Genomic DNA, 11,740 nt, shown 5'->3' with positions numbered 1-11,740 from the left:
TGTATTGTACTGATCTTAGAAGACAATGACAAGCCGTCCTGTGTGGTTTTCTTCCCGAGACGGCGTATTAGACCTCTCAAGGCTCTTGACCACTTGACTCTCCGTCTTCGGCAGCTGCAGAAAGATGTTTCACAACTCTGAGGACTGGGATTTCAGCGTTTGTTTGATTCGTGCCCTTGAACGCTGCTTTGTGCTCTATCACAATCAGGCTCACTGGAATTAGAGGATCAGTGTGTTGTGTATTGAGGGTGTGTGTGTGTGGGGGGAGGGGGTAAAGGTGGGGATCTCTGTGCATGTGAGTGTGCATGTGAGTGTGTGTGTGTATCAGAGAGCTTAATGTGAGACGGGAATCCCGAAGAACTTGATTATCAATCTATCAATCAAGTTTCTCTGTAGCGCCATTTTGAAAATGTTGTTTCTCTAGCCTACAGACTCATTGCCATGGAACGTAAGATTAATTAATACAGTGAAAAAAGTCTCTCCTTGGCCTACTTTATACTAAAGCTACAGTTAATCATTATATACCTAAAGGCAAACCTACAGGAAAGAGAAATATAATACTGTAGTTCTTACATATCACCCCAGAAAGTGAATCCTTAGTCCCTAAACCTCAGAGTTCATCATTAGCACATAGCGTAGCCGCCAGCAGCCTCACTAATATCCCCCTCCTCACCTGGTCGTAAAAGTACACGGTTCATCTCCGTCAGATGGGTAGTAAACACTGTGTGTGTGTGTGTCACCTCAGTCAGATGGGTTGTAAACATCCAGTGTATCTCTGTGGTGTTTCTAGATTAACCTAACAACTGTCTCTCTATGTGTGTGTTCTAGATTGGGATAGATTGACCTGTGTGACCTTGGAGAAGTGCCCTGGACAACAGACAGTACTCTACAGACCCGGGCAGGCTGGCAGGAGCTGGGGCTGTGGCTGGACGCACTGCAATGCAGCAGAGCGGATCAGAGCAGTGATCTCGCGCGCACACACACACACACACACACACACACACACACACACACACACACACACACACACACACACACACACACACACACACACACACACACACACACACACACACACACACACACAGGGATGTAACCACACACCCTCCAAAGCACACATGCTCGGGAGCACACAGACACACAGTTACGCACATACACAAACACACACTTCCCGGATCAGCTGGCAGAGATTATTTTTAATCAACCTGCGTCTGTGTCCCTGCCTCTGTCTCAGTGAAAGGCACACAGTCTCTCACACCCATGACTATGCATATCCCTGGGAGACCCGATGTTGCAAATATACGTTTCCTAAACTACATCCTGTACAGGTCCTAAACTATAAAATCATGTCAAACACTACCTAGTTAATCTCCTTAGACCCAGATGTATCCCTTAGTAGTGTGTGTTGGTTGTCAGTATGATTATCATGGCATCAGTAGCCTCTGAAACATGATATGTTTAATGTACACTTTTATTGTGTTAATGAAAAACATATATATTTTCATGTATTGTCTTAACTCTATTTCCTTAACTGCATTGTTGGTTAGGGCCTTGTAAGTAAACATTTGTGTGACAAATACAATTTGATTTGTTTTGATTTGAAAGAGGTCCACTCCTCTGGCACCACACTGGTCCCCTACACAAGCGTACTATGTTGTAGGCCATCCATGCAAGTACATGACTTGAAACATGTTTTCCCGTCTACTCTAAGGTGTAATGATTATGGAGAGGGATAGAACATTGAGAAACAAACATTCTGAGCCAGAGCTAGAGGTAGATTTGTAAGTGTTGCAAAAACGCAACATTGGGCTTAACGGGTTGCAAACTGAGACATTGGGCCCCATTCATATATTGAGAGACAAGTTATAGACATTGTTTCCCTTCCAAATTCTACAAATATGGGCAATCAAACACTTCAAGAGTAACTTTGATGCCCCCCTCCTACGGCATTAAAAGGACAAAAATGCATGTACAGTATGGTTTATGCGGTCAGAACAATGCCATTGACGATCATTCATTTCATGGTAAAGAAGGAGGTTATCTCTCCAAATGAAGACAGAAACAACCATATAAACAACCAGATATTTCTCAAAGTAAGTTTGTGACGGCTGTCTTGGGAAGAAGGAGAGGACCAAAGCGCAGCGTGGTAAGTGTTCATCTTTTTTTTTAATGAAACTGAACACTTCAAAACAACAAAGTGAAACCCGAAACAGTTCTATCTGGTGCAGACACACAAAGACTGAAAATAACCACCCACAAAACAACAAAGGAAAACAGGCTCCCTAAATATGGTTCTCAATCAGGGACAACGATTGACAGCTGCCTCTGATTGAGAACCATACCAGGCCAAACAGAGAAATAGAAAAATATAGAAAAACTAACGTAGACAACTCACCCAACTCACGCCCTGACCATACTAAAACAAAAGACAAAACAAAGGAGCTAAGGTCAGAACGTGACAAAGTTAGCTGTTCTCCGTACATACAAAATGTTATCCTTTGAAAAATATATGTTGGATTGGTCAAGTTGATCAATTTGTCTATATTTCAGACAAAATATGACTTAATTGCAGATGTTTTATACTATATATATATATATAATATACCGTTAGACAATATTTTCCATCACATGTCATGCTTTTCATCCATTTTGATGTCATTGAGGTTACATTTCACAGTTTTCTTACCACAAATTGTTCATACCATCGAAGTCCAACGTGCATTACAATGGCATTACACACGAGAGACACACTATATGCATAGTCCCACAGCAGCATATTACAGTACAGTTCAACACAGTAGCCTACCTACTACAGCACAATACAGTGCAGTAATACCAAACATCACTTAAAACATATCCAATACTTTCAGTTCAGAAAACATTGACAAACATTGGTCCTTGTGCTACTGTCTGACTTTACTTGACTAGCAAGTGAGCTCCTTAGGGAAACACTCTGTTCTCAACAGCAACACACACACTTCACTCTTCAGAAACCACATATCTTCTCCGAGCCCCTTTCATCTCAACACATTCCAAACCAAGACCACAAGCTAAGTAGAGACACAAGTTGAACATAAACACAAGCACATAGTTTCCTCTATCTTTCTGAGCCCATGCAGCATCCCTGATAAGACACACACACACACACACACACACACACACACACACACACACACACACACACACACACACACACACACACACACACACTCCTCGCTTATCCTTACCTCATTCTGAGTCAGAGCTCTCCCGTCTAATAAGGGGATCACTCGATTCAATCAGCAGCCTGATCTCCCAGAAGCTTCCGGGATCCCATAGGATAACACCCACTAACACCACAGATACGACTGCACTAATACACAAATACTTTGGCTGGGAGTAAGTCTCATTAAAGGGATTATTTTGGGGCAATAAAGTGAACCCTAATCACTCCAAACAAACATACAGATGAAGTAGATCAGCCGGAATTCAATCACAAACACACATAAGCGCGCACACACACACACACACGCACTTCCACTACACCCCCGTTACCAAACCCCTCTTCCATCCAAAATCCGGAGAAGCAGATGTCATGGTAACTTAATGGGATTGGGACAGTCTGTCATCCTCACAGAGTGCGTCCCAAATGGCACCCTTTTCACAATGTAGTGCACTACCAGTTACCAGGGCCCATAAGGCTCTGGTCAAAAGTAGTGCACTATGTAGGGGATAGGGTGCCATTTGGGACGCCGACAGGGAAGATGTCAGAGGTAAGAGGAAATGGAGCTTGGGTTAGGAAGAGACCTCGTCCTACGGTTACACAATGGGCAGAGTCCCTATGGGGTGAAGCAGCTTCCTGTCCAATGGCCAAGTTACTACGGACCCTGTCTGATCTGATGGGACAAGGCTTAGTTACTACTAACCCTGTCTGATCTGATAAGATAAGGCTTAGTTACTACGGACCCTGTCTGATCTGATGAGATAAGGCTTAATTACTACTAACCCTGTCTGATCTGATAAGATAAGGCTTAGTTACTACGGACCCTGTCTGATCTGATAAGATAAGGCTTAGTTACTACTAACCCTGTCTGATCTGATGAGATAAGGCTTAGTTACTACTAACCCTGTCTGATCTGATAAGATAAGGCTTAGTTACTACGGACCCTGTCTGATCTGATAAGATAAGGCTTAGTTACTACGGACCCTGTCTGATCTGATGGGATAAGGCTTAGTTACTACGGACCCTGTCTGATCTGATGAGACAAGGCCTAGTTACTACTGACTCTGTCTGATATGATGGGACATGGACCCTGTCTGATTTGATGGGACAAGGGGAGTTGATGGTGGTGAGCGACACCATAACCTACTATTGTTAGACTTTCAGACTGTTGAGATCAAGTCCATCTAAATCACCATAGAGAAGTCCTGTTTGTGTACTTACTATATATCAAAGTGGAACCTTTGACTAATTCATACAAACGCACACTAATATTATAGTCGTCTATATACAACGTAGAACATACAGTATCTTTGCATAAAATAAGGTAAGGCCGGGATTGTAGACGGGTGTTGTAGGCAATGTTCCAGTGTTCGCAGAGATTGCATTCACAGTAAACACTGCATTTGTTGGCCAAATCAGAAATTGTCGCATTGCCTACAACCTGCGATCGGATTGAATCCCAGCCTTAATTACATGTATAGTTGTAGTAGAATCATGCAAAATAAGTTTTCCAAAAAACAAAGTTTACATAAAGAAGAATCTTTATTATTTTGTATACATAGATATCTTCATATAATTGTTCTAATACCAGTCAAAAATAATAATCATTATATATATATATATATATATATATATAGAAAACTAATCCCAATAAACTACTATGTACTTTGACTTTACCTTTCTTGTATAAAACAACATGGAGAATGTATACTCACCTCCCTAGCTGGAAATATAGGTGCTCGGAAGGGAGCAAGATTTTACAAAAAAGAAAACTAGGCTAACACCGTAACACTGCATCTGGTTAGAACTACAACGTTACCCAACAAGCTAACATTGGCGGCCATGTTGTAGTTTTGTAATAAGACACAGCATGTTGGTGGTGGAGGGTAATTGCCTAGGAACTTCTAAAAAAGGGATAGTTCAGCAAAATTAGATATTTGAGAAACTGTTTTCAAGGTGAGGAAACAAATATCTAAATATGCAATTTCGCTGAACTTTCCCTTTAACACAAACTTCAGCTTTTTCACTCTGTTTAATGAAATTGGTCAACAAAAGTTTGAGATGATGACTGGGAGAGGATAGGATAATCTTATCATCTAGATTTGTGGCTGCAGACGAGGGGAGGAACATTAGATTACTACTGTCTCAGTACACAGAAGAAGATGATGAATATCTGTGGAGGCTGCTGGAGGTAGGGTGGGAAGGAGGGGGAGGGAGGGATGGAAGGAGAAAGGGGGTGGTGGGAGAGAGCGAGATAGCAGGGGAGAGAGGAAAGAGAAGAAGGAAGTGGAAGTGAAGGGGAAGATATAGAGATTAAGAGAGAGGGGAGAGGCTGAGGGAGAAAGAGGAACAAGAGAGAGCGAGAGAGAGAGAGAGGAGAGGCAGAGGCAGAGGGAGAAAGATGAATAGGAGAGAGAGAGAGATAAAGAGAGATATAAAGAGAGAGATAAAGAGATAATAAGAGAGAGATAAAGTGATAATAAGAGAGAGAGATTGAGAGAGATTAAGAGAGAAAGGGTAGAGGCAGAGGGAGGAAGAGGAGAGAGCGAGAGAAAGAGAGAGAGATAAAAATAGATAAAGAGAGAGAGAGAGAGATAGTGGACCCCAGACTGATGAGATTAATCTGTAAACAGAGAGGAGGGTTCCTCTTCTTCTCTCCTTCTTTTCACTTCTTCCCCTGCATCTTTCCCTCTCTGGGGGGTAGGTCATGTCATGGTGGTTGGCAGGGAGCTCATATTCGGGATCCAGTCTAGCTCTCATCCATTTAGCTGTGGCAGTCTTTGGGAATGCCATCCATCTGTCCTAATAGCATTCCCAAGTTTTCCCCCAAATTGTCCCGAACTCTAGATATGTAGAAATGAAAACATAGTAGTACGTGAGGACGGATGGGACAGAACATCAGGATCGTGGAGAGGGGTGTCCAGTTGTCCTAGTGTCTGTTTGGGCCAGGGCAGCAGGAGTGTTGGACACTCCTTATCCCCCAGCTGGGGTGCAGTGTGGTCAAGAAGAGGCATCAAAGCTATGAGGGAGAAGAAGACATGTTTTAGGCATACTTTGAATGCATCAATGATATACTTACTGTGATGATGTGACTAAAGGCAGAGAGGGCGAGAAAGAGAAAGAGAAGTGGGAGAATACGAGAAAGAGGGTGAGAGAAATTCTGAGAAAGTAAAGAACAGGAAACGAATATGTTCCATCTTTGGGCAGAATGAAACATCAAGAAGTGATTGTGTGTATGTAAGGTGGTGTGCAATCCCCCAGGAGAGAGGGGATGTCCTGTCGCTGAATCATTCAATATTAAAACAGCCACCTACACACACACACACACACACACACACACACACACACACACACACACACACACACAGAGTCATCTGCTCCCTCCCCTCTGGGCCAAGATTTAAGATGGCAAGGTCACCTCTATCTCTTCATTACTATAAACCCACTACAGTCTCACTGTCTGCCACACAGCTTGATTATTATACATCCAGATTGGCCAACTGATGTGATGTACACCGTAGTTACCACACTGGTAGCCTGGTTAAACATCTGTTTGTGGTCTCTTGTCAACTTCTAGTCATTGGCATTCAAGAGAGCACAAACAGATCTGGGGCCAGGCTACGACACTAGGCCCGTTCTCTCTGACTCATAGGATGACACAGCTAGAGTTACAATTCTTCTATTCCCTCTGGCTCAGGTCTGCTTATACAGGCTTTGTAAAGTTTTGCTGAGGGCTAAGTTTAAGGAAGGGATATTTTTTGAAAATTTCTTTAAATTTAACCTTTATTTAACTAGGCAAGTTAAGAACAAATTCTTATTTACAATGATGGCCTACATCGGCCAAACCGGTGGGACTCCCAATCACGTCCGGATGTGAAACAGCCTGGATTCGAACCAGGGACTGTAGTGACGCCTCTTGCACTGAGATGCAGTGCCTTAGACCGCTGCGCCACTTGGGAGCAAAGTTGGTAGAGCATGGCACTCGCAAAGCCAGGGTTGTGGGTTGGATTCCCACGGGGGACCAGTACAAGGGGGGAAAAAGTATGAAAATGCATGTACTCACTACTGTAAATCGCTCTGGATTAAAGCATCTGCTAATATTTAAAAACGTTCAAATGTGTCTTATTGAATGATTCTTACCTGTCCCATATTTTCACATTTCTACAGTTGGTGGTACAGCATCCAGCTGACATCAAAGCTGAGAGAGAGAAAGAGAGAGAAACAGAAGAGATGTAAAGCTCAGTGCCAGATCCTTTAGTTCTACAGTTTGGGTGTTAAATGAAACAGCTGTGTCGGGGAGTAAAACAGGAGAGGAGAGGGACAATACTGCACGTGACTGTTTAGTCATAGATAGATAGATGGTACATCACAACGTTCCATTTGATTGCTCTATCGTGTGTTTGGTGTGATAACTCCACTCCAGACTGTGTGGGCACAGGCTTTGAGGCGTCCCCCCCCCTTCCTCGACTGTTTCAACCCTCTGCTGCAGTGCTGCAGTTGACAGCCACCAGACAGGCCTCTCTCCTGTAATGTCAGCCAGCCTTCACAGGCTCAGCTAAGTAACTGTCAATCTGTCTAAGTTCTGTCTTACTTTTCCACCATATTCCCCCTGTGTGGATGTGCACAAATGCACACACAAAAAAAGGTTTACACAATCTGATGGCCACACAGCAGTATGAAACACAGAGAAGGTGAGGACAGTCAAATAGTAAGGAAGGTGAGAGGACGGGAGAGAATGAGAGAGATATGGGGGAAAGAGGAGAGAGGTACCAATGGGTTAAGGTGTGAAAACAAACAAGGCGCTGTGAAGTTCAGTCCATTTCCTCTTGTACTCCTTTTGACAGGATGTGAGATATCTACAATGCATGACATTAACACAAGGACACATCATTGTAATGTGGCACTGATTCTGACAGCACACCGTAGTTCTGTCTAACACGGATGTCTCAATACAATACAGAACTATCCCTCTTAGTTTACTCTCTCTCTCCTCCACTGTTGTCCTCCCCATGCGACTATAATAACGTTTGCAGCACATTCTCTCCCCCAGCTCTCTGGGCTGGCTTCTATTGCCTATTAACTATTCATAAGATCTTGTGACTGTAGACTTCTACAAAAAAAAATCCCACTGTAAGCCTCCACTACGCTAGGCCACACATCATGCACGCCTCAATTTATCTACGGGAGGGAGAAAATAGCGAAAACTATTTTTGTGTGTGTCTGTCTGTGTGTGCGTGTGTGAAGATAGAGATCATGTATGAGAACTCCCTTCCGGTTTTGGAGGTCAGGGTGTGTGGAATGGAATTGATTTCACGACTAAGGAGCCTCGGGGCGTTATGAGCGAAGAAGGTTAGACGCTCGGAACACACACACACACACACACACACACACACACACCATTTTAAGTGTATAAGCAGCTGACAGTAGTCTGACCCAGACGCTAATAGTGACATTAGAAAGGTGAGGGAGGGTAGGCAGACTGCTGATGACATGGTGTTCTGTGATAGGTGGGTCATTATGTTTGTAAGATGACAGCTTAATGTGGAGGAGAGTGTGAACAATTAGCCTTAAACGGAATAGCCAATCCCAAACTCATGAATGCGACGCAGGTCATGTGATCGTACGGGTGATGATGTAACGTTTGGATAACGTTTGGCATGAACTGGACTGATACTGACAACATGCTGAGACCCCTTCCAGTATGAACTGACTAAAACTGATGTAATGGATTCAACTGATCACGAACTGATAGAATCAGTCTCCCAATATTCACAATGACATTGGAGATATATTCAAACCTGACCGGAACGGTAAGGCGAGGAACAGTTCCTCAGAACATTTAGATATTCAGAGGGTTGGGTTTTATACCGCTGACCGGAATTGGATTTGGGGTCACAGAAAGAATAGTTGACGCGATTATTCAAGAATAAAGTGGAGCTTAACTTCCCCAGAGCTTCACCTCTGTGCTCAGCGGAACGGCTCTTCATTTTTCTTTTCCTCAAAAAGATTTGTGTGATTTGCTGTGCAGAAAATCTGGTCCCACTAATACATCGCGGTTCCCGGATCTAACACTTTCCATGCAGCTCAGGACTAAGACTAATTATGACTTTACATAACTGATCGTTCTTCTAAAGTACAGAGAGAAAGGAATTAGCAATAGCCAATGAGACCTTTTTTCTAAGGAAACACTTTGATGCTCAGGACAAGGATAGTTTCCCAGACCCAGGTTAAGCCTATAGTCGTTCTCAAAAAGCATTGAAATACACTATATTAAAATAGTTGTTTATTTAGGCTTAATCTGTGTTTAGAAAACTGTCCCTCAGTGTTTAGGAACTCAAGGAAGTTATCACATGTATAGATTGACCAATCCTACCCTTGGCTGCAAACTACATGTGTATTATCAAAATGTGTCATCGAGATATAATTTATGTCTAAATCAAAGCAGAAAACACATCAACTCTTCCATGTGGACCCAGTCAACCTCTTCGGTCCTTTCTATCGCTCCAGAAATGATGCACAAGAGGCGGCAAACAAGTCAGGCTGCTCAGCAGATTGGTTGACATACTGTCAATGGACTAACCTTAACAGAAAGAAGAAAGAAAATACAATACAAAATGACATAAAACACAATGGGAAAAGGCTCAGTATCCGAATGGGAGATTAATAATAAACTGGTCTTAAATACATCTACAACCTAAAGCATTGTATTTGGTTCAAAACAACACAAGACCTAAACCTCAACTGGAGTCGTGTATAAAGGGTGTGGCCACTGAGCAAGTAGAGGGAGTTAAACTCCTAGGTATGACACTGGACGGTCAGTTATCATGGTCACGTCGAGGAAGTTAAACTCCTAGGTATGACACTGGACGGTCAGTTATCATGGTCACGTTGAGGAAGTTAAACTCCTAGGTATGACACTGGACGGTCAGTTATCATGGTCACGTTGAGGAAGTTAAACTCCTAGGTATGACACCGGACGGTCAGTTATCATGGTCACGTTGAGGAAGTTAAACTCCTAGGTATGACACCGGACGGTCAGTTATCATGGTCACGTTGAGGAAGTTAAATTCCTAGGTATGACACCGGACGGTCAGTTATCATGGTCACGTTGAGGAAGTTAAACTCCTAGGTATGACACTGGACGGTCAGTTATCATGGTCACGTTGAGGAAGTTAAACTCCTAGGTATGACACCGGACGGTCAGTTATCATGGTCACGTTGAGGAAGTTAAACTCCTAGGTATGACACTGGACGGTCAGTTATCATGGTCACGTTGAGGAAGTTAAACTCCTAGGTATGACACTGGACGGTCAGTTATCATGGTCACGTTGAGGAAGTTAAACTTCTAGGTATGACACTGGACGGTCAGTTATCATGGTCACGTTGAGGAAGTTAAACTCCTAGGTATGACACTGGACGGTCAGTTATCATGGTCACGTTGAGGAAGTTAAACTCCTAGGTATGACACTGGACGGTCAGTTATCATGGTCACGTTGAGGAAGTTAAACTCCTAGGTATGACACTGGACGGTCAGTTATCATGGTCACATTGAGGAAGTTAAACTCCTAGGTATGACACTGGACGGTCAGTTATCATGGTCACGTTGAGGAAGTTAAACTCCTAGGTATGACACTGGACGGTCAGTTATCATGGTCACGTTGAGGAAGTTAAACTCCTAGGTATGACACTGGACGGTCAGTTATCATGGTCACGTTGAGGAAGTTAAACTCCTAGGTATGACACTGGACGGTCAGTTATCATGATCACGTTGAGGAAGTTAAACTCCTAGGTATGACACTGGACGGTCAGTTATCATGGTCACGTTGAGGAAGTTAAACTCCTAGGTATGACACTGGACGGTCAGTTATCATGTTCACGTTGAGGAAGTTAAACTCCTAGGTATGACACTGGACGGTCAGTTATCATGGTCACGTTGAGGAAGTTAAACTCCTAGGTATGACACTGGACGGTCAGTTATCATGGTCACGTTGAGGAAGTTAAACTCCTAGGTATGACACTGGACGGTCAGTTATCATGGTCACGTTGAGGAAGTTAAACTCCTAGGTATGACACTGGACGGTCAGTTATCATGGTCACGTTGAGGAAGTTAAACTCCTAGGTATGACACTGGACGGTCAGTTATCATGGTCACGTTGAGGAAGTTAAACTCCTAGGTATGACACCGGACGGTCAGTTATCATGGTCACGTTGAGGAAGTTAAACTCCTAGGTATGACACTGGACGGTCAGTTATCATGGTCACGTTGAGGAAGTTAAACTCCTAGGTATGACACTGGACGGTCAGTTATCATGGTCACGTTGAGGAAGTTAAACTCCTAGGTATGACACTGGACGGTCAGTTATCATGGTCACGTTGAGGAAGTTAAACTCCTAGGTATGACACTGGACGGTCAGTTATCATGGTCACGTCATATTGACTAAGTAGTTGAGACGTCTGTTATTTTTTACACAAAAATCAACTGTAGTTGTTAAGGCTCTGGTCTTGTCCCATCATTTCATTCATTTAAATAACTGTTCA

At 43.2% G+C, this 11,740-nt stretch overlaps 1 protein-coding gene across 2 annotated transcripts in view; it reads right to left on the bottom strand.

Moving 5' to 3' along the window:
• Positions 1–4,725: 4,725 nt before the first annotated feature.
• Positions 4,726–11,740, bottom strand: part of LOC110485737 (uncharacterized) — a 32,041-nt gene continuing 25,026 nt past the window's right edge. Inside the window, exons 3-4 of one of the 2 annotated variants that reach the window (XM_021556889.3) lie at positions 7,343–7,400; positions 4,726–6,221 (exon numbers count right to left, since the gene is read on the bottom strand). In XM_021556889.3, the coding sequence (XP_021412564.2) occupies positions 6,203–6,221; positions 7,343–7,400 (77 nt within the window). In that variant the 3' untranslated portion in view covers positions 4,726–6,202. The remainder of the gene's footprint in view (positions 6,222–7,342; positions 7,401–11,740) is intronic. The other variant, XR_002467971.3, reaches the window with a different exon arrangement.

The sequence above is a fragment of the Oncorhynchus mykiss genome, chromosome 13, assembly GCF_057628025.1.
Source record: "Oncorhynchus mykiss isolate SJ-2025 chromosome 13, ASM5762802v1, whole genome shotgun sequence".
Taxonomy (NCBI): domain Eukaryota; kingdom Metazoa; phylum Chordata; class Actinopteri; order Salmoniformes; family Salmonidae; genus Oncorhynchus; species Oncorhynchus mykiss.
The sequence above is the reverse complement of the archived record's forward strand: the minus strand, read 5'-3'. Positions and strand labels throughout refer to the sequence as shown.